Source organism: Sciurus carolinensis, chromosome 15, assembly GCF_902686445.1.
Source record: "Sciurus carolinensis chromosome 15, mSciCar1.2, whole genome shotgun sequence".
In the NCBI taxonomy this organism is placed as follows: Eukaryota; Metazoa; Chordata; class Mammalia; order Rodentia; family Sciuridae; genus Sciurus; species Sciurus carolinensis.
In genome coordinates, this window is record NC_062227.1 from 64,625,033 (window position 1) to 64,650,923 (window position 25,891).

General features: G+C 45.0%; 1 protein-coding gene across 11 annotated transcripts in view; it reads left to right on the forward strand.

Annotated features, from left to right (window-relative positions):
* The window catches only part of Nedd4l (NEDD4 like E3 ubiquitin protein ligase), a 312,978-nt gene that overhangs the window by 215,679 nt on the left and 71,408 nt on the right, over positions 1-25,891 (forward strand). For all 11 annotated transcript variants that reach the window (XM_047526345.1, XM_047526346.1, XM_047526347.1 and 8 more), the window contains 3 exons: positions 19,358-19,408; positions 25,453-25,514; positions 25,658-25,760. In XM_047526345.1, coding sequence (XP_047382301.1) covers positions 19,358-19,408; positions 25,453-25,514; positions 25,658-25,760 — 216 coding nt within the window. The remainder of the gene's footprint in view (positions 1-19,357; positions 19,409-25,452; positions 25,515-25,657; positions 25,761-25,891) is intronic.

A 25,891-nucleotide genomic window follows, 5' to 3' on the forward strand; every position in this document is an offset into this window, starting at 1 on the left:
ATCTCCACAGTTTGCCTCTTCCAGAAAGCCATATGGCTGAAATCATGCAGTCCACAGCTTTTTCAGATGGGCTTCTCTCACTTGGCAATACGAATTGAAGTTCACTGTGTCCAAGGCTTGCTAGCTCATTTCTTTCTAGCCCAGAACAATACTCTGTTGCCTAGATATAGCATTGCTGCTTATTTAGCTATTCTCCTGCGGAAGGACATCTTGGTTGCTTCCAAATTTTGCCAATTGCGAATAAAGCTGAAATGAACTTTAACAAATAATAATTCAACGGAAATTTAAACACTGAAGTACTTACAACATATCACTGATTGTGTAGATTCAGAAAGCACAACCTAATGAGCTCAGTATCACATCGGGAGTGTTTCAATGTTGCTTTTACAGCTTTTACAATTTGTGAAGAAAGAAAAGTATGCTAGACTTCTGCATAAGTAGGTATATCACCACCTGCAGCTGCACCAGGGTACTCAGGGTAAATAAGTAAAAGCAAGAGAGGGCTTTATTTTTTAGAGGAAATTTCTGACAGATAGTAGAGTGTCTCCAAATCCTTCAAGTTTTAAGAAAATAGAGTTCGTCCATTATCCAAAATTCTTGGAACCATAAATGTTTCAAATTGGTGGGTCTTTTTTTTTTTTTTTGGAGGGGTGGAATGTTTGCACATACATAATGAGGTATCTTGGGAATGGGACCTAGGTTCAAACATGAAATTCATTTATGTTTCATGTACACCTTATACGTGTATAGCCTGAAGGTAATTTCATGCATATTTTCAAAGCACCTGTGTTTTCACTGCAGCCTGTCCCTTGAGCTCAGGTGTGGAATTTTGCACTTGTGGGGTCATGTCAGTGCCATTTTAGTTGGAGGTTTCAGAGCATTTAAATTTCGGGCTTTCATATTAGGGTACTCAACCTGACATAGTTCTTTTTAACAGAGGAATCTGGCTTGCTAAGTGGGGTTGTCCTCCGCTTTGCTTGCTGTCTGTTTTTACAGAAGCAAAGCTACTGTGGAATGTAAGCACAGGCCAAGAGGCTCCAGGCAGAAGAAGGGGGATATCCTGTGTGTGTGCCACTGTGGTCACTTGTCGGTTGGAAGAAATCTGGGGTCAGACCTTCAGATACTCTGATCTCTCCTGCAGGATTTGCGTGTGACCCATGAGTGGCATTTTTATTTTTGGTGGTGCCAGAACAGAAACTTCTGTGGAACCAGAAGGCACTGTGGTTCAGGCAGGCCTTCGGGTTAGCCTAGGTTGCCCTGTGCGACTCAGTCCTCCAGGAGCTTCCTGGCTGATCCAAGGGTGTATCTGTCACCCTTTCATTTACTTCTTTCCCTCCTAACATAGGCTTTTGGATTGATCTTCACCTGTATGGGAGTTTCTTAGGGCTTCTGCAACAAATTACTACCAACTTGGCCTAAATAACAGTTATTCATTTGTCCCAAAGCTAGAGGCCATTTCATCGTCACTATAACTAGACTGAAGTCTGAACATCAGCAGGGCCTTCCTGCTGCAGAGGCCTGGGGAGAATCTGTGCCTTGCTTCTCTGGCCCTTGGGCTGCCCATATTCCTTCAGCTGTGGCCATATCGTTCCTGTCCCTGCGCAGTGGGTACATCACCACCTCTTCTGTTAAATCTGTCTGCCTTTCATCACTTGTGATTGCATTTAGGCCCCCCCCCCCCAGATTACCCAGGAAAATCTCTGCATCTCAGCATCTTTAGTTTTAATCGCTCTCACAAAGACATTTTTCCATGTCAGCTAACAATTGTGGCTTCTGGGCATGAGGAGCTGATATCCTCACAGGCCATTATTCAGCCTACCATGTCAATTTGCAATAACTGTGATGTGCTGGATAGAAGAGAGAGCCAGAGAACTCTTCTAAGTCCCACAGGGGCCATTTTACTCTGAAGATACTTTGCATGCCCATCGAGAACATACCACAGTGCTGGTGCTAAGCACTGTAGGAGATAGAGACACAAACTACATGCCCCAGGTCACTTGGGTTTATCTGGAAGAAAAAACATGTATATGTGAGATGAGTCACAAGGAATAGGTCCCGTCAGATCCTGAGAGCCAGCAAGGTCACCTGCAGTGAGCGTTTGAACCCCGAAGCCTGTTCTCTCGGCCATGCCACTCTGTGTGCTAGAACATTTGACAGGTAGTAGTTTAGGAGACAGTCACATCCTGCCCACCTGTGACTGTGTTCTGGTCTATGGTTTTTCCATTTCTGGTCTCTTCCCAGGAGCCCCTCTGGTGTGTGTGTGGGTCCTTCTCTGCTTATCGTTCTTTCTGATGTACCTTGACAATGCCTTTTTCTGTTCTTAATTCCTTTTTCCAATGAAAGAGCAGTTCAAAACCTTGAAGGGAAACAACTGGAAGATGATACCTCTGCTAACCAGTATGGGTAGAATCCCCCAGGCCAGTGCTGGAGCATGAGCGGAAGCTCAGGGAAGCCCTGGAGAAGGCCCCGCTACCTGCCAAGGCCGGGTATTGCATCTTGTGTGGTGACCTGGGTTTATGCTGGCTTGCTCTGTCTATATGATGGCACATTTCTTAGCATAAACTATGACATACTCTTTTAAAAGAGAAAAATAATTATTTTCCCTTTATATAATTTAAAGGAACCTGAATTTCTCTGGGTTGTAATGCAGTTATCCAGGAATGCCTGATGTTCAACTTATCTCTGGGACCCTGGTGATCTTTAACCTGCAGGGACAATATAGAAACAGAGGCCACACGTTGGGTGGAATCGTGGCTCTTTCCACTATATGACTGACCACGCTGACTATGGGACTTGAGCAAGTTACTTTTCTCAACCACACTTTTCTTCACTTTAAAACAGAGCTAATATGGTTTCTGTCTACTACAGGCTTGTTGGGACAACTAATTGAAATAACACATGTAAGGTATGTAGAGCAGAACAGTAAAGTTTGTTGAAGTTTTCTCCTCTCTCCTCTTTTGTACTTAAAGTGTTTGTGGGGTGGGAGAGTTTACTGGCGCTCTTTAGCAAACCACCCTACGTAATCACTTGCGCTGTATGGTCTCTACCAACAAGATCATGATGGCAAATCGAACATTTCTTGAGATAACATTTCCGTTTGGATATAAACCAAGCTTCTAAATTGCATTATGTTTGACAGTGTCTCCCTGAATTTTTGTCCCTTTTACTTCTCAAATTGCAGGATAGCATATTTCTTCCAGTAAAAACCAAAACTAAATAAATGGTTCAGCTGCTGACTGAGCTAATGATTCATAACATGACAGCGAGTCATAGCATGACTGAGGATTACTTAGCCATTACACCAGTGAGAGTTGCCTTCTAAATGTTACCTTTACAAACCACTTGAGTGTGCACACATCTCTGTTTCTAAACTGTAACACAAATGCGTATACACACCCCTGTGTGAGATGAGGTTGAGGAAGGCCCATGCTTTTGAACACAGTGTGGTCTTATTGGAATAACAAACATTTTGTGGTTAATAATTTTATTTCATTAAAATTCTAACTTTAATTTTAAGGGTGAAAAAGAGGATTGTGCCTACATAGCAGCTAATGGCTCACTTACCGTGTGCATCCTGCATAATAAGCATTTTGCAAAGGTGCCACATCAGTCCTTTGTCCAAGTGTCATCTTTTCAGTCCCCTTTGCAAGGGGAGACGCATAAAGAGAGCTTGATGGAAAAGAATAGCTTTAATATATTTCTTGACTGCTAGACACCAAGATTTTTTTTTGAAAGATTAATGCTTACAAAGAAAAATACAGTGTGTACTGAATCAAAACCTGTTTCTAGCACCTTTGTATATATTGGATGTATTTTGGTTTCTGTTTGAAAACTTGACTCTGAGGCTCCTTGTCATCACTGTGGTTTTGAAATACCCAGAATTATTTTCTGCAGATGGGTAGAATCCATGTAACCATACACAGACAGCTTGTGTATAGGTAAAGACCTGAAACAGATATAGTCTGCTTCATAGAGAAACAAATAAGCACCTTCTCCTCCACCCTGGCCCCTGCGGGAGAAGAACCAGGATGGGGTAGTGGAGAGCCTAGAACAGACCTTCAGAGTCTCATGTCATGTTCAGTGTTTCTCAAAATGCCATCTAAAGTACAACTAAAATTTGTAATTTTGTCTCAAAGTGTGCTTAAATGGTTTATGATCTGACAGGTGCCCCAAAAGACTGTCCCCAAGGAATGGTCAAAGATGTGCTAGTGTCTGGGTAAGATTTTTTATCCGGAAAAAAATAAGAATCAGAATTTTACTTTGAGTATCAATGGCCAAGTGTGTGACATGGCGACTGTAGGAGCTCATATCTTGGCTTCACTGCTCACTGGACAAGTCACTTGGCCTTTCTGTGCATTTGTTTTCTTCTATAATATGGGGATTGTATCTCCCGTAGAAAGCTGTCGTGAGTAGTAAGTGAGGTAAGTTCCACCTAAGTGAATCCCTCAAATAGGCTAGTTGTCATTGTTGATTTATATCTTAGAATGAATTGTGTCATGTAACTAGGAGGGTTACTACCCATAGCCAAAATGGAAGTTTCTACAGCATTTTCCACGCTGGAGAACTGTATATGGGTCTGTGACCTCCCAGGTCCTTCGATACCAGCCGCTTTTCATGTTGTCATCATTATCCCCACTTTGCAGATGAGGAAACTCAAAGAAGTTAAGTAACTGCATCAATTCCTGTCCAGGAAGAGGCAGGGCTACAGTCAGCTGAAGCCAGACCACTGTGCCATACCCTGGGCCGCCTGTGGTGTCTGCAGAGGCTGTGCTTAGCGTTTCTTTGGACTTGGCAGTCAGAAGGGCCAACTCCGTTCTGGGCGGTATTACTGAGCTCTCATATATGCTGGGCTCTGATAGGTGCCCAGGGTTCCAGATGATGGTGCACAGCCAGTGGGCAAGGCTGGCACCCCAGCAGCTCTGCCAACCTTTCTGGGTTTTACCCCCAGTCCAATTGAAAGTAGGTGAAAGTTGCTTGACTTACAGAAATACGTAAGTGGATATTTTTTCCAAAATTGGCGTTGAGGGCAAGGGAAAATGATATTACAGCAAAGTTTGTCTCTTAAGCCTGGGGAACTGTATACATATTAAGGACTTAGAATTAATGACTCTTAGCTCTCCCTGTATTGCAGTGGAAATAGTATGGCCTTCAGGTCGAAGGGATTTTCCTTGGGTTCCATGGATAGGGACCTGTGTTCTCTAGCTCCTGCAATATTCCTTCCATTGAACTATGAAAAAAAAAAGCTTGAGTGACAAGATAGATAAAAGAATAACGATTTTAAAAACTTAAGCATTCAAATCTATCTGTTTAATTCAGCGCATTTGAACTCTGGGCCACTGCTGTTCACTGACTCCCTTACCCCTCATGTTCAACCCATAACTGTGGTCATTAGAAGTTTAATTTTACTGAACTTAATCTGTGTTGGTCAATTTGAAGGTTAGGAACCCTGTGGGAATTATCTGCATGGTTTTTGGCTGTGAATACGCAGAGTACTCCCAAGAGCAGCCTGCAGTTTGTCATTCTGGATTTCTTTCCAGGGAGGTCCCCTGTAGCATAACAATGTAATTGACCTCTCAGGCATCTGCTGTATTCAAGGCTTTATGCTGGTCTTGTACATGCTATTTCCGTGGATCATTAATAATGCACTGGATCACATACCACCGTTCCCACGTTAGAGCTTCTTGGGGAGCCTGGGCGGCTTGCTCCAGGTCAAGGAGAGAGCGATGGAGCCGATCTACTGGGGCCTCTGTTGCGGGGTCCACCTGTTCTTTTTTTTCAAGAGGATGTCTGTGAATCACAGGATAATAAAAACAAGATGAGTATTCTTGAAACCTCTGTTCACCTCAAAGTCTTTCTGGGAAGATTGTAACTCTTCTGTTAAAATCAGCCATCTAAATACCATGAAGTTGAATGCAGAATTCTCATTAATATTAACATGACCCAGAAACTTCACCCTGGCTTCAAGCCCAGTTCATCAGTAACTTGCCTTGGCTGTGAGTCATTGCCCCATGTCCTGTGGTTTTCTCCAAGTGTCCCACAGAAGTGCCCACCAGTGTGCACTTGGAAGGGTGACAAGGGCTCATGAGGCCCTGTGTTGCTCCAGCTGATGGGGAGAATCTCAGCATAGATTTGGAGTATAATTGAAGCTCCAGAGTTAGTTCTGCTTGATGCCACAGGTATTTGTAGGTTTCATAGCCTTTGTAGTCTAGCCTAAAGATTACCATTTATTTATGATACAGTTTTCTTCAGGGTTATAGGTTTCATGTTCCAAATAACCAACCAGCATATATGTAAATGGACTCCTTTGTTTGGTACCAGGTATTGAACCCAGGGGTACTTAGCCACTAAGCCACATCCCTAGCCCTATTTATTTATTAGACAGGGTCTCACTAAGTTGCTTAGGGCCTCGCTAAGTTGCTGAGTCTGGCTTTGAACTTGCAATCCTCCTGCCTCGGCCTCCCGAGCCACTGGGATTACAGACATATGCCACCATGCCCAGCCTGTAAATGGAATCTCAAATGTAGTTTGTTCATAAATTGGTGAGAGCCTCCTGGAAGATCATCTTTTAAAGGAAAGAAAGGCCATTTCTAAAATTCCAAGAATATCCCCATCTTAAATTTAGACCTTAAATCTTGCATCTTGGTACCTGTGTTACATGTCATTGCTTCATTTATTTTTAAGAGATAATTAACTTTGTAACAACCCATTCCATTTTCTAAAGCCCTTTCACATATTTTGCCCCACAGGTTAGAACAGGGTTTCTCAAACTGTATATGCTGAACTCTCTGCCATACAAGAGGAGCTGTTTGTTTGGAGACCAGACTCACTGACCCACCGTGTTGCTGAAAATAGCGGAGTGCTTTCCAGTTGCCCAGTCTTGGCAGGAACTCACTGCTCCTCCTATTTCCCAACAGTCCATTTAAAATATTCACTACAGTAGCTTTATAACACTCAGTAGTAGCCTGGATGAGTCTTGCAGATATACAGGCATCTGAGTACAAACCTGGGACGTGCAGGTGGTCGTTAGCCCCACTTTCCAGATGAGAAACTTGGTCCAGGGAAAGCTTAGTGCTCTGAGTCATCCATCTAGTTAGTTCCCAGACTCCCAGGGCTTTTCCCCCATGCCTGTGATGTAGAACCCATGGATCTAGACTGTGTCCTTCTCGGAGATGGTACTTCCCTCACCTTTTGGTCTTTTAGTCAGCAGAGCAGACAGCTCAGTGGATATAGATTTCAGGACTGGCTATCTAGGGAGAGGCAAGAGGCCTCAGACTGCAGAGTTTAAGCAGGTGCTTCATGTCAGCTCTCAGGCCTCACTGGCCTGGTCCGGGAGGGTTTTCCCAATGGCTGCCTACATGTCCTCTCTTGCAAGCACAGGCACTTACTTGTTTTGTAGTCCCTGATGATTTATGGACAAAGTCTCAAGCAAGTGGTTGAGCTTTCCTTTCCAGGTTTGTCTGGTGTTTTGAGATAGAAAGAGTAAATTTGGTGCCTAGGATACTAGTTATAAATGTCTTTGGTAGTTTGATTGTTGAAGATTTTTGAAATGACTTTGAAGGGATACGCTTTCTCCTCTATGACTTTTATCTAAAGTATACTTGCATTCACCCTCCCACGTTCCTGAGCCTTCCTGGAGGCTTAGAGGGCAGCCCCACTGTGTGCTCCTAATTACAGCCCAACACATAAATGATTCCTTGTTTTAGAAACTGCTTTTGCTGTTGATTTTAAGCACAACTCAGTCAGGCATGGAGCTCAGCCATTGGTGTCAGCCTCTCGGGGATCCCCGGCAGCCACCTGGTGAAGTGTGTCACACTCTGTTTTACCCATTAATTAGGAAATAGTCTAGTGTGTGTAGCTTCATTTCCAGATTTTTCTTAAAGTACTCTAGGGGCTGGAGGGAAACCAGTTGAAGGGTAAGCACATGCCTTTCTTCAAATAAGTAATTAAGCCAGTCTGTCCCATGGTAGAGAGATTAGTCCCTAAGAAATAACATAGCAGAAAAGAATGACTCCTAAGTGCTAGAGTAGGAAAGACGGGGTTTGAGTCCCAGCCTGCCACTCGCTAGTCATGGAAACATACATTCCTCTTTCTTCTTCCCTGGTGCTTCAAGAGCATGTGAGTTACAGAAAATCGAACGACAGATCACCAGGACATTCGCGTGGAACTGCCCAAAGAGAGCAGGCACCTTCCTGAGGGGGAAGGAGGGAGGAAAGTGGGACTGGGCAGTGGTCCTCAGCTAGGAATAATTTTGTCATCACCCTCTCAGGGCATTTGACACTACCTGGAGCCATTTTTTACTTAACTAGGGGGCAAGAGCCGCTATGGCATCTAGTAGTCAGAAGCCAGAGATGCTTCCAAACATCTGACAAAGTACAGAACAGCACCCCCACAGCAAAAAATTGTCCTGTCCAAAATGTTAATGATGCTGACTTTAGAAACCCTGGTGAGAAACAACATTTCTTCAATCTGCTTGCTCCGTTTAATCCATTCCTATGCAAGGTGAAGTTGCTTTATCCTCACTCTGGGTAGAGAGACTGACCTTGGGAGGTGGTGAAAAAAACTTGTCTTTGATTATTCAGCGACCTCGAGGTAGACATAGCACTTTAGATGAGCTGTATATGCTCCTGCCAAGAGGTAGTGTGCCCCCATAATTGATGCTTCAGGACTGACAGGGCAAGAAGCCACTTGAGAGGGATGGATAGAGATGCAGATCTCAGACGTGTGTTGCATGAAGTGACTTTTGAGGTCTTTCCTAAGGATCACCTCCTCTGATTCCATTTTAAAATGGCATTTGTTTTTGTAGTCTCAGTATTAGCGTGGCGGGCAGCTATCCGTTGGCCACAACCAGTGAAATCCCTGTGCTTTGTCTGTGCACCTGTGAGTCCTATTCCTATTAATATCTTGGCCCTATCAGGCCAGAGGGTTAGGGTTCCAAACAGGGGCAGCCAAAAATGCACCCCCTCCCCCGTGTCATCCACATTCCGGGCCCAGCAGTTATTTTTACCCGCATGTGTAAATGGGTCCAGCTATTTCTCATTTGGGAGAAGAGCAGAGGCATGAGGGGGAGGGATGGAACTATTTTATACTTTTAGAGATCACTATTGAATATCAGTTTGCTAATCATCTAACTCTACCAGTTTCACAGATAATTATGGTTTCTCTTTTGTGGACAGGGAAAACTGAGGGGTTTACCTCATGCTTGTCAATCCCAGCCTAAATTAGAATAAACTGGAGAGCTTTTGAAACACAGCAGTGTCTGAGCCCTTCCGCCAGAAAGGTCTGAGGTGAGGAGTGTACGCTGGTTTGAGAACTTTGCAGGTGATTCCAGGCCCTGCCAGGCTGAGAGTTTCTGGTCCTTGCCACACTTGGAGTCCTCATGTGTTCATGAACCTGCAAGTGCTGTTCTGTGCTAGAGACCAGAAGAAGAGCTAGACTTGGCTCCTTCTCCATTGTGTCCTTGGTTTTAAGGTGAAAAAGGTGGCCCATACTCTCTACCTAAGCTGGCACCTGTTAGACTACAAAATTAAATTGTACCTCCTGATCCTTAGAAGTTCTTAGTTTAAATGGTTTACTCTCAAGATACATGTGTCATTAAGATACACACTCCATTTTTACCAAAGCTTTGAAGACCTCTTCTCCAGGTTTCCTCATCAATATTATATGCAGAAAGGAGAAATTTTTCTCTTGTTTTTTTTCTTTTTTCTTTTCCTGCCTTAGGAGGAAGAAGCTTTAAATATTTCGTAAACTTTGAATGAAACTTTTTAATTAGCAAGTTAATAGCCTAACAACTTTATGATAGATTTTATACTCAGATGTCTTCAAAATCTTTGTGTAGATGTAAAGAATTTATAAAACTTTCTCAAACATTTTTTAAGTTGACATCTATGATTTATCATTAGTTCAGTGAGTTATTAGTCCAGTAGTTGCAAAAGATGTAATTTTAAGTATATTGAATATTATATGTGTGCTTTATTTTATAAAGCACCCAGTACAATGGATAATTCAGTCTTGTGGTTGTAGATACAATTCATTTTAATGGAAAATATATGCCATAAATTGAATTAATAAAGTCAGTCGTTGTTAAAACAATTGTCCATGTTGGGTTTATTTTCTGCCAGAAAAATATTTGACATCATCTTTTAAATCAAAGAAACAAGAAAATCAGCTGTATGGAAGGGTGGTAATACACAAGATATTGTCATTCCAGCGGCCCATCACCTTGGTGAAGTCAGGTGGGATCTCCTTCGTGTCCTCAGTTCTCATAAGAGCTGGGCATTTTTTAACCATGTGGTTTGAGTTCAGAGGTTTTTATACCCAGTAAAATAGACTGTGATAAGATTCAGTAAGGATACAAAACAAAACCTTCTTTGGAAACCCTAAAAAAGGGAGGTTGTAATTCAGAAAGGGGAAACAGGAAAGGACAGGTCCCAGAGTACAGACCTGTTACTAGCTAGATCAGGTACAGGGAGAAGGGTGTGTGGACTTTAGAGGATGATTTGTTTGGAATTGTCCATGCCCATGTGCCCAGAAAGTCTCTGTACCCTCCCCCGAGATGTGTATACACCAGTGGGAAGAACAGTGCTTTAGAAGATATTGAGGCAGGGAGTTGGGGTGGGAGGCAGAAGAATAAAAACCATTCAGTTCCATTTATCCTTTAGGCTATACCTTACTCATCTCATTTCTTCTATTAAACTATAAACAAGGTGAAAAGCGCACATGCAGATACTGCTCAGATCACATTCCTTGCGAGCTGGCAGCTTTGGCAAGTGTGACCCCCAGGGGATGTGGAGCAGGCACTGCAGCATACCAAGCTAGAATTTCCTGAGGAGTGGGAGCTTTTTGCGGTTTGCATGAAGGCACTGGTACTTGAAGTTACAGCTGTCCTCTCTCGATGGTGAGTGTGGGTGCTGGAGCCGACGGAAGCACAGCAGGCTGCCACCTGCCTGCTCTGGGGCAGGTTTCTTAACCTTCTGACAGCGTCTGGCACTGAGCGGGAAACTGCATGTGAGCTTGTCATTCTTCACAGTCCGCAGTTCTCCCCAGAGTTTAGCTGGAGCTTTTCCCCAGCAAACTTTGATAGAGTCACTGGCCAGAGATATGATTTCAGCCAAAACATGGCCAGTACAGAAAGGAGACCTGGAAGGATCCAGCAAGGGTGCCAAAGCTCATAGTATGAGGCTGTTCTAATGGAGCCTTGAGGAAAGGTCAGTGTCCTTGCATAAACCTACATGACGCTAGTTGTCTTCAGTCATTAAAAGTCCAAGAATTTAAGCGCGGTTTGTTAACATTACCGTGTGGTCTGTTTGCTGCCTTGTGGGATTCCGCACTTCCACGCTCTTGGCCAGCCAAGCAGCCATGTGGACTGCTAGCCTCCCGTGGCCTGCATGGGAGCCCGAGCTTTAAGCATCAAGCTTGGTAATGAAGTCAAAGAATAAAAATGGCCACGAGTCCCTGGGACCTCGGGTTCACTTTCCCCATCCTCCAGCACTACATTGATGAAGGGTGCCTGCCACTAATTATTTCAGGTTATTAACATCTATACTATGGTGGTCAGGTTCGGAGACAGAATATGAGATTCAGAATTTTTTTCTTTATACATTTATTATTAAAATGACTTGCAGAAAATTTAATTCTAAAACTTATCTAGAGAAGAAATGAGGCACTTATCCTGAGAAAATTATCCTGCAATCTTGAGAAATTGAGACAAATTGTCCTGTAAGGCTGAAGCACAGAATTAAACAATAGTAGGTCATTAAGTGAACCCAGTGACACGTTTTCATTTAAATTAACTTCCAAGTTCTCAGATCAGTTCGCTTTGTAACAAATAGAATATATGAGAATGTTTACCTTATTTTTTAGCAAATTATGTTCATTAAAACTTTTTTAGTGTATTCATCAAATTTAACTTTCACAAGGAGAGATTGGAGGCATGGCAGAAGTAAGAGAGCACAGTCATGCCTCAGCTTTTTCTACATTTGCATTATTTTTACAAAAACAAATAGCTTTATAGGAAGCTTTCAGTGGACTTTGCCCGGGAGCTTTTGTACAATAGAAGAGATAACTGTGACACTAGGTCATGCCCCAGAACCTCAGAGGGTGACAAGCAGTGACCTCTTTCTTCCCTGAAAAGATCCAAAACTGTAGATTGCCATCAGTTGTCTGTACCCAAGCATGTCTGGGCTGGAGGGGAGGACTCCTCCCACCCACAGGGAAGGAAGGAAAGGTGACAAACATGTGAGTGACAGACCCTGGTGGGCTCCTGATACCCTGCTGTCTGGAGAGGGTAGCAGTCTGGTCACACAGTCCCCTTATTTGCACTTGATCTTCCATGGTCTTCCATGTTTGCCTTACATCAGCATCAAGTCAGGAACATTGGTTGCTGAGGATTACTGATGGGCGCTGTGCCCAGGACCTTGCCGACAACCTTGCCTTACCAACAGGAGAGCCCAGGAGTGGACTCTACTGGGTGGGTGCCAAGCCTCCGTTTCCTGAGGATCCAGACCTTCATGGTAATGCCCCCAGCAGGCGACCCTCCTAAGATGCAGTCCTTGCCAGTCGTATTAGTCAGCTTTGCGTCACTGTGACCAAAAGACTCGGCAAGAACAACTTAGAAGAGGAAAAGTTTATTTTGGCTCATGATTTGAGAGGTTCAGTCCACGGTCAGCCAACTCCATAACTCTGGATCTGAGGTGAGGCAAAGGAAAGCAGCTCAGGACATGACAACCAGGAAGCAGAGAGAGCACCACTCACCAGGGACAAAATATAAATCCCAAAGGCATACCCCCCCAGTGACCCACTTTCTCTAGCCACAACTTCCATTTAATCCATTCTAGTGGATTAATCCACTGATTAGATTACAGCTCTCATAACAGTCATTTCACCTCTGAACATTCTCTTCCTGTCTCACGTGTGGCAATACCTCATATCCAAACCATAACACCGGTCCTGTTTAATACCTTCTTGTTTTTTTGTATAAGTGAGCCTCATGGGACCTTTGATAGCCAGCCTCCACTTCCTTCTCTGCCACCGCTTTCCCCCAGTGGCCTGATCTCAGTGCCACCAGCCTCCTACCCACTGCCCTGCAGGCCGCCTCTTCACTCACAGCTGAGGCTGTGCAGCCTGATGCTTCTGCAGCTCACTCCCCACCCCACCCACCCCAGTTGCCCTCCAGCGAACTTCTGCCACATGACCCTGCTTGAAGGTTACATTCTCCCTAAAGTCATCCCAGCCTTGACCCTTGACTGAATGAGGCACTTCCCCCTGGAGATTCCTGCAGCATTCTGCCCTTGCCAGTGTTATGGAGCATCCGTGGCTTGTGTGGAGCTGTTCCGTGCAGAGCTGTAAGACCCTCCCTGCCTGCGGCCACTGAGGACTTGAAATGGATTATCCAGAGTGAGGTGTGCCAAGCGCAGTCTGGCTGTGGCTGACCCCTCCTTGCAGGAGTTAACGAGATTCTGGACTCGGCAGTACTGTTGATGTTCTAAGTCTGGTTCCCAGGATTCTTATCCAGCATTCACCCCCCTCAAGTTTACTGGGTATTAAATTCTGATTATCAAATGCTTCTGTTGGCAAAAAAGTATAAGTCCAGTGTTCCTCTGTTGACCCCACACCTGGAAACAGGCTTATACTTGGAGTTCAGGGGTAGGGACTGAGTATTCTAGAGCCACTTTCACCCACCCAGGGAGGGGACACATCAGGCACATTGTATCCCTTGTAGCTGGACACCTGGAGCAACAGGGATACACTCGCACTACCAAGGAGCATCTTCTCACAACCCAGTTTACATGCCTGGTTGTGCTCCGGGACCAGAGCCAGACCGAGGTCACAGGGCTGCTCCGTGCTCTGCCAGGATGGTTGGACCCCATGCTCCTCCCTGCGCCTTCTGTCTTTATTTTCTGAATTTCAAGAAAAGCATCTCTTAAAGTAGATGGTCTTCCTAACAGAAGACATGGCCAGCTGGTGGAGTTTTCTGCCTGCGTGCCCAGCATGGTGTTTCTGGGGCTTAGGAGGTCCTGTGAGTGCCCTGAGGTTTTGTTGACATGGAAGTCTTGTTTGTTGATATAAATAAGAACTAGCGTCTCCAGGACACACCTTAGTGTTTTAGTGAATGGCAGATTTCAGTCCTTCCTTCCAAAACTAAATGGCAGAGGAGAAGGTAGTGTGAAAGCCATAATGAAATATCTGTCTACCCGTATGGATATTTAAAAAAAAAAAAAAAAAAACCATAAAACCAACCTGAGACTTGCTTGGCCTTGTGCTCTGGGGCATATGAAGTAAATTTATGCATTCGGAGAACATTTCATTGTGGCACTTTTTCTTTAGTTTTAGTGTGCCGTAACGGAATTCTTACTTGATAACAGTAACTGATGAGGTATTCACAGCATTTTGCCTTGAAACCCCGGTGGTGAACCTGTGGCTTGTACAGTGGAGGCTTGCTCCTCACAGCCTCCTGTACACCTGGTGGAGGCTGTTGCCTGTCTGATGAGTGGAGTGGGAGATGGACCAGGACCTCCTTTCCTTTTGTTTTTTTTGTCTGTGATGACAGAGTTGGCTCTTGTTTTACTGAAGAATGAGACAGGTCTAGGAAAGAATCGTTTGTAACAGTCAGGTTCTCCTCAGGCCCAACCATCATAGGCACACTGTATTTGTAGCCTCTGGTTTAAGTCTTCTGTGAAAGCTACTCAGGCCGGGCATTGCTCAGATAATTCAGAATGCACATGCTTCCTAAGTCACTCCAAAAATGGAGAGTCAGGGCCGTCCTGCAGAGCCCAATGCTGCAGGAGGATCTGCAGGCAGAGGAGGTGGTGCGCACTGGAGGGGGACAGGAAGGCAGGCGTCGTCGGTCTGGTGTTAGAGGCAGCTGTGATGTCTACCTTGATGTGTGACATTAAAAAAATGTACCTTTACTCTTAATGCTGATTCTCTAGCTTATGTTGTAAATTCTGTAGACTTTTCTTCCATTCGTCTTAGATTTTGATCTTGGAAGTCACTGCTTTGTGATTTCCAGGGCAAAACTTCAGACAATAAGTTGCTCTAGATGGTTATTATTGTCTATAACTGAGTGGCTCTCAGGTTCTTTTGATGATAACACACCCACAAAAAATTCTGGATCAGAACTTAGTATGCACATTTTTATGTATGTAATTGAAACAAGTTTTTCAAAATAGTACTTACTTATATTTCATGTAAGACGTGGATACTTTCTGTTCTTTCATACTTCATTTTTTAACATAGGAGCTAGGGATATAGCTCTGTGGCCGAGTGCTTACCTTGCGTGCACGAAGCCCTAGATTCCATTCCCAGCAACAGGAAAAAGAAATACACTTTGTAAACCACTTGTGGAGTTGCAATTTACAACTTCAAAACAGTTCCTCACTGGGTGCGATGGCACACGCCTATAATCCTTACAACTTAGAAGGCTGAGGCAGGAGGATGGCAAATTCAAGGCCAGCCTCAGCAACTTAGCAAGGCCCTGTCTCAAAATAAAAAATAAAATAAAAGGGGCTGGGGATGTGGCTCAAAAAATAAATACCAAAAAATACCAAAAAATCCAAAACAAAACAAAACAATACCCACTGCCTCTGTTCATAGCTACAGTCCTGCATGGGGTCATTCCCCCCAAGAATTGCCCATCCCTTTTGACATGCCTTGCCTAAGGAGCCTCATGACCCCAGGGTGACCCTGGCCACCATCCTGGCTTCTCGTACTTTCCTCCCAACACAGTCTCCTGCCCTACTTCTCAGTTTCAGTGGCAAGTTCACACCATGCCTGACCTTGCCGTTGCCCCTGCCCCTGTGCAGAAGAAGCGCGTGATGGAGTTGTGGGTACGATAACGTTTAGGTCCCATCCTTCAAGCGCAGCTCTAACCCAAGGATCAAGAGACTGTGTGGTACTTCAATGGTGTGTTGAGTAGTTGGTCACATGTATGGCGTGAGGACAGATAAGCCTGGTGTCCACTTTGCAGCTGGCAGCCCTGACCAGTGCTTGCTGGTGAGTCTACGGAAGAGCCCAGGAGCTACACTGGAGCTGGAGCTTGTCCCCGCCCCAGGGTCCTGTGGCATTCACACCTCTGCATGAGCATGGCACACTGGTCTCCTTCTCCCTCCTTAAAAGGGAATCATTGTTTTTGAAAGTGAGGAATAGCGGTCCTGAACGTGGTTAATCAGATTTTAGTGAGTAAGCTTCACAAGACTATTTTGATTTGTGCATTTATTTCACTTTTTCATTAGTGCAACATGGATATTTGTTTCACCTTATATGGCACATCTCAGGAGCTCCACTGGACACGGTCATTACACCAGAAAAATAACCTGCTGGCTCGGCAGAAGGGAACCTGTATAACTCTGTTACTAGCTGGTGTGTTTTCACCCTGGAGGACAGTATGGCAGGTAGTGAAGGCTGAAATTCACAGCGTCGTACCATTTTAAAATCACCACAAGAAATGCCAGTATTCACAAGTTGAAGGTACTTTGGTTTTTGGAACTTCTTATAGTTAGGTTTGATGGAAATAATTTTATAATACAAATTACTAAAAATTTATTTGATTGCGATTTTAATAATATTGGTATAAAATGTCACACTGTGGCAAGTGACATCCTAAGACAGTTGTGAGGACCTTGGATATCATCTCTTCAGGACCCAGACAGGACCCTCTACCTATCAAGTCATCCCTGACAGCCGACCGTCACACAGAGGTGTCAGAGGTGTCCCCCGACACTCCCGCAGCTCTTCTGCGGGGTGGGAGCCATTTGTAACACTGCATGTCATGCCTCAAGCCTAAACAGTTACTGCCTAAACTTTCTCCAGTTTTGGCAGCAATAGGATGTTTTGAAACCTACGCCGCTTGGCCAAACACGTCTTCCATTGACTGGTGGAATGTTGGTTTAAGCCCGTTCATTTTGAGCCTGTGTTGTTTTGGACTTGATTCAGTTTTATTTAAGAAATTATCTTATTTCCATCTCCCTTAATATGAATTACGAGCCTTCTCCTCCCTTTAATGGGGAGGTTCCTTTATCTTGGACAGTTTTAGAAATTGTTTTTTCAGTATGACCAGGAAACTTGATAAGGCAGGAGTGGGCTTCCCAGTCTCACAGTACCTGAGGGAACTCAGCAAACTATTTTATTTGAGGGAAGGAGCTGGGGAAGTAGGAGACAGTACACCAAGTGAGCACTTTAATGGAACCCGGTAAAGTTGCAGGAGACCGCTGCCGTCAGAGTCCCCTCTCCCTCACCACTGAAAGCCAGCATCCAAGTACAAGCCCAGGACTTCGCTCACCTTGCTTTCCTGCCACTAGCTGAAATATGTCAGTGTGGGTTTAGAGCAGCTTGGGCCAGCCCATCAGGTAGGAACGCGGCAGGCCACACGCCACTCGGCTTTCCTATCTGTGAAATGGGCGAGATGGTAGTGCCTGCCTCCTGGATTGCTGCACGGCCAGCTGCAGTTTTGGCACAGCCTTGGTAGGACAAGCACTCTGGAAGGGTTTGCCGCTGCGGCCATCAGTGTCGGACTCCCATCTGTAGGTGTCTGGCAGAGCTTAACTCATTGTAGTTTAGAACTTGGACATCTCCCTAGCAAAGCAACAGGGTACCTAGATTTTTTGTGAATTTTTGCTGAAATGTGCTTAGGGGGGAAAAAAAAAAAAGAAATGCACTTAGGTTCATGATTCATGAGTAGCTTTAATGACGTTGTCTTCTGATGATCAGTCACATCCTGTGACTTCCTACATCAGCAGTGACAGGAGGAGGAAGAGGATGGGGGGCGACAATACCAGTCTCCTCACATTAGGCAGACACACAACTTAGGGCCAATATGCAACAAATTTCCATTTCTTGTATGATGGTACTGACATTTAGACCAGTTTTAAAATTATAAAGAAACTGGCCCGGTGGAGGGCTCTAACGCTGGTGTGAGTCACTGGGAGCAGCCCAGCAAAGCTGTCATTCTGCAGGCTTTCTGACTGCCACTCTCGGGAAATCATCCAGAACTTAGGGGCGCCTCCCATATAGCCTTCTGCTGGATGAGGCCTCCCTGTGGTGGGTGGGGGCAGAGAGAGCTGAGAAGAGAACTGAGACTCTCTTGGAGCCGTCAGGAGCTTGTCTCATTCTTCACGCACACCCCACCAGCGCCGACTTTGATTTCTCATTATCCTTCATGCATCGTTTAGAGCAGACAGATGGCTTTCCAGTTAATCAAAACCTTTTAACTATCTGAAAGGAAACTCCTAAGCCTGGAACGGATCATTTCAGTAAATCTTGTTCCTATTTACCTGCTACGCCTCAAAATGAAAAAAGAATTTTTTTTTCAAGTACATTTGGAAAGTAGTTTCTGCAAATTAGAATGTTTCTCAGCAGACCCGCAAAGTGAAGGTAAGGGCCCGGGATTCCGAGTGAGGCAAACTGGGCTCTCTGGCTTTTCCTCAGCTAGCTGTGGAATGCGTTTGCTTTCATGTGAGGAACTTTCCAGCTCTTATGCATTTTGAGTGCGTATTTCTGTATGGGGGTGGCAGAAGTCCTGTTCTGATGTGCACCTCTGGTCATCTGAGCACCAGAGGCCACTCCATAAACCCTGTAACATGAGACCTGGTGTGGACACAACCTGTCAGACACCCTGTAGCCCAGGCCAGAGACTCCTGAACCTGAATTTTGAATTCCCTGGTGACTCGCAGGGTCTAAGAGGGGACCCATAAGTTATCTCCTAATGAATTCTACCTGGGTCCCATTTAAGTTCAGAACAGGCATAACATGTGGTCGGATAGAGAAAGGGAGGGCTCAGCATGTCCAGAAGTTACAGGACTTAATCCCCAAATGTGGATTATCAAGCAGTGTACTTACTGGATTGAAACGGCTTTCATCTTTTAGGATCTGCAGTTCATAAGATTTATTAATAACTAAGCTATGTACTCTTTCCCTAGACACTCAGCTCTCATGAAGCCCTAGGTTTATGGTGCGTGATAAATAAATTCTTGCTAAAACGTTCCCAACATTTCTGTATTATCCTCTTTTTAAGGCGTGCCCAGCTCTGCCACCAAGCCCTCCTTGGCCTTCCATGTTCTCTTCCCTGAGTGACCACCTGCTCACAACCCCAACAGAGGACTCCTTAATGTTCTATTTAGTAGTAAATGCCAACCAGCATCTCAGACAGCTAAAGACCAGATACACAGTGTTTCCCGCTCTCAGTGCCCCTGGCGACAGCTGTCTGCACCTCACCTTGGTTCTCTGCCTTCAACACCCCCACCGTAGCCAGGGTCAGGCTCTGGACCTCTGTCTCTTTTTATAATGAAACATTTTTCTTAAAGAATGTTTGACTGACACTCATTAAATGAATGGTAACCTTCACCATTTGCTCTCTTCTTTACAGACACGAGACGACTTCCTGGGCCAGGTGGACGTGCCCCTTAGTCACCTTCCGGTAAGGACAGCTACATGTCTGTGTTGCATGCTGAGAGCTGTGGTTCCTCATTGCTTCCAGCTGGTGTGTTTGCAGAGCGGCATTCCCTCGGCACCCCTGAGAGGCCACAGTGAGGAGCCTGTGCCTCAGCCCTCTTCCCAGCTAGAAGGTGGGCCTGTGACGGGGTGGACGGAGGTTCTCTTAGTTGTGAGATCCCATGTGTCTGAAGCACATGACACTCTTGTCGGCCTCATCAGCTCCCTCTCTTTTCTGCTCTTTACCTCCTCTACCTTTGTGTGTCACAGAAGGGCCATCTCCTTCTGTCAAGCCTCTATTCTTGTCACTTGCTGTCTTTGCTCCCAAATCTACCCTTTGGGGTAGGCGTTCATTTTCCTGAGTCTGAAAGTACACCTGCTGTGTCCTAGCTGGTGTTTGCCAGGTTGGGGCTTACAGCTTTCTAGTCAGCATGGTGACAAAGGGAAGACACTGTTCCTTCTGAGTCGCCTGTCCCCTGGAAACCCTGCCCTGGCATTAGAAAGTGCACTGAGCTACCACATATGTGGCCACTGGCTTTCCTCTCTGCTCAGATGGGCAAAACATTTGAGGCTGTTGCTATAACTGCTTTTGGGGGTATCGCCTACAACCTGAGGCAGTAGGTATGGTTTGGGAACAGACCTGGAGGTCTTGGTGGAGGTAGGGCATTCCATAGTCCAGCTTCAGTTTTCCAGATTGTTCTATCCTTCCTCCTGGCCTTCTTCCCCTGGGCAGCACAAAGTAACGTAAGTAGGAGCTATGAGAAGAGAGTCAAATATTTCTGCCTTACAAGGGCGTTGTGTTTTGTCAATGCTTTGAGCATGTAGGATAAATAGTCTATAAACTAAAATGACTTAAACCACCCAGCACAAGCCTCCCACTGTGTGGAAACTGGGGCCATATTCCCTATGTTAAATGCTGAGCCTGAATGAGGAGGTCTTGTGAAGGAATGTGCTAGCAAGCAATTGACTCTTACGCACTCAGGGAACCTATTATGGGACAAAGGGTTCAAATGCATTCCTTCCCCAAAGGCTGGGAGCGGAAGTGATAGCATTGCAATCTTTTTTGTTCCTACATAAAATCTTGAAGCTCCAAGGTACCTCAGAAAGGAGTGTATGTGTAACTTCTACATGAGACTAATTCCTAAGCCATCAAAAAAACAAAACAACAACAACAAAATTATCAGTAAAGGACTCATCCCCAAAAGTTAGAAAACAAAACAAAACAAAACAAAAAAAATTATTTTCCTGGGGGTCACATTGACTGGATTTGAATGTCTCATGTGTTGTGAGGAAAGACTCTTTGTGCATGTCTCCATTTGTAGGTTTCCGCTCATGCTCTTCAGGTGAAGCTGTAATCTTGTCATGCTTTTAAGCAGTGGTGTTTGGCTGGTTCTTTGGGTGTCCCCAAGTGCCTTTGCCCTGAAGTAAAAACCAACCCTAAGATGCTTACAAGAGGCACAAGTTAAATTTTTAATGACTGCTCCATTAAGCCCTGTTTGAGTGATCTGCTAGTGATTGGATTTGAAAGGTTGGGCATGGCTTCCAGAGAACAGAAGAGTGTTCCTCTTCAAGAGACCAAGTCAGCAAAGGGAATATACTTCACCTTGGGATCTTGAATGGTGACCAAGCGTGAGCTTTCAAAGAAGACCCGCCTCATCTAAACCAGGAATGTGATGGGGGCGAGGTTGGAGACAGTAAAGGGGGCTTGGGGTAGACTCTCATGATTGTTAGGAAAGTGTTTTTGATAATTTGAGAGTTCTGTTTTGTGTGATTCATGTGTGATTTTAAAAAGGACATCTTGTCGGTCCCATAACTGATGACTGTTAATGAACTTTTCCTTGTTAACTCTGGAGGCTTGTCACTGTGGTTGCCAGTGGATATTGGTGTTTACAGTGTAAAAACTCACTCTCAGATTCTTAGGCTTGACTCTCCTGATGTCCCCATTTTCAGTCGAGAATTTCCTGTCCCAGAGGTGCCTCCCAGCAGACTAGAGGGTCTGCGCAGCCTCCCTTGCTGGGCTCACCCAGCAGCAGCTCCTGGGTGGAGGTGCACAGGGGAACAGGCTCTTCAGCATTGTGGAACTGACCCACATACTCCTCTGCAGCCCACTGCCAGCAGCGGGGTGCCTGCGTTTAGTGTCCTGCTGGGCCCTGTGGGCCCTCCGTGCAAGCCCAAGTTGGCACTCTGCCAGGTGAGGAGGAGGTGGCAGCTGGGACCCGGGAGGTGGGCAGGGAGGTAGTTGAAGCCTGGTGCTCCACATGGTAGAAACACTCTGTCTCAGCTTTCAGCTGCAGCGGCCCCTGAGAGAAATGGCAGTTCTGCCATTCTCTCCTGAGCAGGAAAGGGAGGAAGGGATACTGAGAGAGAAAACCAGCTTCTTTTCCCCCTCTGAGCATCGATTTCCCAGTGTTTGGTTCTTACCAGACGCCTTCCAGATGAAAGAAGAAAATTGTAGATTTGTGGTTCGCTTTCATCCTTGATCGTGAGACTCAATCCTCCTGTTTTTTGGTTTTTTTTTTTTTTTGTGTGTGTGTGTGTGGGAAAAGTAGATAGGAAATAGGATTCCAGTTGTCCAGAATGTTTGGGACCTCTGTTTCCTTCACTGTGTTCCAGTTTAACTGCTCATCTTTTATACCTCTTTTCCATGTTATTTCATTACAAGGCGAGGAGTGAAGGAAGGGGGAACCAGAGGAGAGAAATAGGATTGGTAGGCTGACGCTTTACGTGGGTCAGAGAATTCAGGAAACCTGAGTACTTCCTCTAAGTGGTCTCCAAAGGTGAGGCTTTAAAAAGGGCTCTGTCAGGTATTATTGACTGCTGTGTGGGAGATGGGTGAGTTGCCTGAGTAACCCTAACCAAGTTAGTATTCCTTCCTAGGCTTCTGCTTTCCCATAGGACAAGGGTGCATGCATAGATGAGACCAAGTTTCCATCCAGCTCTGTGATGGAGCCCCGAAGCTGGTCCAGTGTTCCCTAAGCAGAGGCATTGGTGACTGGGATGACGTGTGTTACCTAGGAGATGCTGGCAGCAGCAGAAATGAGTGGTGGTTATAAGTAGGTCCCGTCACCTGCAGCTTAAATACAGCTTCTCTTGTTCTGTACTCTGGAGCAAACTTAGCTATAACTGTACGTGTTCGTTGATTGTTTTAAACTACACTTTCACATTTGTTAGCAAAATTCAGTGCATAATTTCTCAAAAGTTCATAGAGTATTTGATTAGTCATATCTACTAATTATTTAGGGATAAAAGTAACTCTTAAGACTATATTAACAACAGAATGAAATTCTGACAGGTGTTTTCCTGCTGTGCCTCTGAGCTTTTTCTTGCTTCTTTTTGGTCAGTTGTGGCTCCCCTGCCTGTAAAGCCCCCAGCCCTCCCACCTCTGCCCAGCCACAAAACCTGGCCTCTGTGGGCAGTGCCCTGGGGCACTTGTCACAGTGTTCCTATCTCCTGTCTCCCACCGCAGTCAAGTGCTGCCTGGGGCAGTCCTGGCTAACCTTGACCTATAGTTTTCCTAAAATAAAGCATTTTCACGGTGCGGCCCCAGCTATTGTTCAGTCTCCTAACTGTACTTGAGGGTAACCAAGGTGGTCAACATTCTTTCACCCTTCTTTTATTTATGACTGGTGGCAGATTGAGCCCTCTCATGTGTGCAGAATTCAAGAAGTGTGGAAGGAGTTGAAAGGGCATTTATCCATTCCTGAGTTTATTTTCCAGGTGAGGAAACTTAAGGCCAGAGAGAGAAGTGAGCTGTCCAACATTGAGCAGGTTGTTGGCAGTACTGGATCCCCCTGCCGAGTTCCTAGCATCAGTGTGTGCCTAGGCACAGTCAAGGGTGTGGGGGACAGGAGTAGCCTGGGGCCTTGGGAGCTTCTGGTATTCGCAGGCAGGTTTTGAGTCTGGAGACCTAGGAGATCCTCTCCCTCCATTTGCCTGCAAAAATAATTTATCTCACCACGTGTAATGGTGACTGTACTTCTGCTAAAGCAACTGTTCTCTTCAGGATGACATTGCGGTGTATCCAAAAGATTTTCTTTTGAAGTCGCATCAATCTGTTCGTGATGGCTTCCCAACGGGAGCATCCTTGGTGCCCTCCTAGAATCCCCACCTGGCTTCTCTCCAGGGAGCATGAGCAGGTCGTGACCTGGATAAATGCATGTAGTTATCTACAAGGGCAGCATCCTGTTGGGCTAGAGAATTTCCATGAAGGTAATTTTCATCTTTAGCATCCTACCTCTTGTTGCCCGGCATTGGGCTGCCAATACTCCTGTAACAGGAAAACGTAGAATTGGCTTGTGGCAATAATGGTCAAACTTGTTAGGTGTGCTGGGTGTCTTAGTGAGGACTGTGGTAAGCCACCTCAACCAACTGACTTAACCCTCATAACAACCCTGTAAAATCCGGTCACTGCTTCATTTTATAGATGAGGACACTAGAGCACAGAAAGGTAAGGACCCTTTGGGCCATACAGCTCTGTAAGCAACAAAGCCAGGGCACAGACCTCTTGCTCTGAGCTGCTGGTGTTAAACTGTGTGGTGTACACAGATTTACTTCCAGAGTCTGCTGAGCACCGCTCTTTCCCACTCACTCCTTTGCACACTCTCTGCTCTCCCAGGGTCCTTGTGCGAAGACCCTGGAAGCTTTGCTTACGCTGTGTGTTCCCTGAGGTGGTTCCATCCTTCCTCCCACTTCTCCACCAGCCGCGACCTGTGGGGAAGATAAAGGAGAGGGATGCAATAGAGGAAGACAAGATAGGCTCACCGTGACAGTTTAAGATGAGGACTCTGGGGGCAAGATGGCAGATGGAGACAGCCAGACCATCTAGAGTCAGCTGTCCAGCAGAAAGACCTGCCAGTGACCCGGGCCTCCAGCAGGATTAGATGTGATTGGCACACATGGTAGATGAGGCCAGGATGGTTGGAATATGAGGAGTGGTCAGTGGCCATAATGAGGCTAAAGGTAATTAAAAACCCGACCATATACTTTATAGACATAGGAAGGAATTTCCATTTTATTATGAAACAAGTGGGCTAGTGGGAGGTTAAAGCAAGGAATGACATAAGCTGATACAGTTTCAAATGTAAGAGCTTACATACACACATCCTTCATATACTAAATCATTATACTCTGGTTTGTCTCTCTTGCTACAAAAGTAAGTATTTTAAATTGCATTTGATTGAAGGATCTAGATATTTGGGGGTTTACAATATAGTATATTTTTTTAATGATAGTAACAGGGATGGGGCTGTAGCTTAATGGTAAAGCACTTGCCTAGCATGTGTGAGGCACCGGGTTTGAACCTCAGCACCACATAAAAAAATAAGGTATTATGTCCACCTACAACTAAAAATAGATTTTAAAATCCTTTAAAATAATAGTAACACTTTTCTAATTTCCTTCTTCGTTAGGCCAGACAACTTTGTACAATAAAGTGAATACTGATTTCTTTTAAAATGAATAGATTTCATTCCCATTGTGATCATAACTTTATGAAATAAATCCCAGGAGAGGACTTAGTTGGTGGCACTTCTTAGACAACCTCTGTGCTGATCATAATTCTGTTAATTCTTTTAGGCTAAGACATGGTGTTTTAATGCAAAAAATAAAGTTGCCTTCAAAGATTAGGTCTTTATATTCTGTTCCTTCTACATTTAGGTTTCTTGAGTCACAGGGAAAACAAGACACCAGTGACCCTTGGTTCTCTGAAGCAGATCAACTCCCTGAGATTGAGGCCGCACCCTGCAGTTAGAAATTACACTTGGCAGCAACGGCTATAATTTTGTCATTTGTCTGTGGCAGGGGTTGGCTCCTAAAACCCGATGTGGATAGTGACATCTAGTGGATTTTAAGTAGACAAAGCCTGTGTTCTGTCATATGCTTAATTAATCATCTAGTACGTTGAGGAAGCAGCTCCCTTTCACCTTGGCCACATTCTGAAGTATGAAAATGCCTTCTCTAGAACCCAGATGACTGTCTCTTAAACAAAAACTGTCGGGAGCACTGAAACCTATTTTACTTTTCTTCCCATAGACAGAAGATCCAACCATGGAGCGACCCTATACATTTAAGGACTTTCTTCTCCGCCCAAGGAGGTGAGGCTCGGGATGGGTGTGTGGGGTGCTGTCCTGCTGGCTTCAGGCATTGGTTTCTCGGGGAACAATTTCAGGAGTCAATGTAAACAGGAAGGATGTAAGCAAGTCATATCCTTTCTGACCAATTTTCTCCCTTTACGCAGTCATAAATCTCGAGTTAAGGGATTTTTGCGGTTGAAAATGGCCTACATGCCGAAAAACGGAGGTCAAGATGACGAGAACAGTGAGCAGAGGGACGACATGGAGGTACGCAGAAGAGCCACGGGCCCTGGCCTGCCTTCCTGGCTAAGGCCACTGACATTCCACTGTGAGACTTTGTCATTGGAGGACTATAAAAATTTATAAAGTTAAATATGAGAACACCAGTGTGTTTAAAC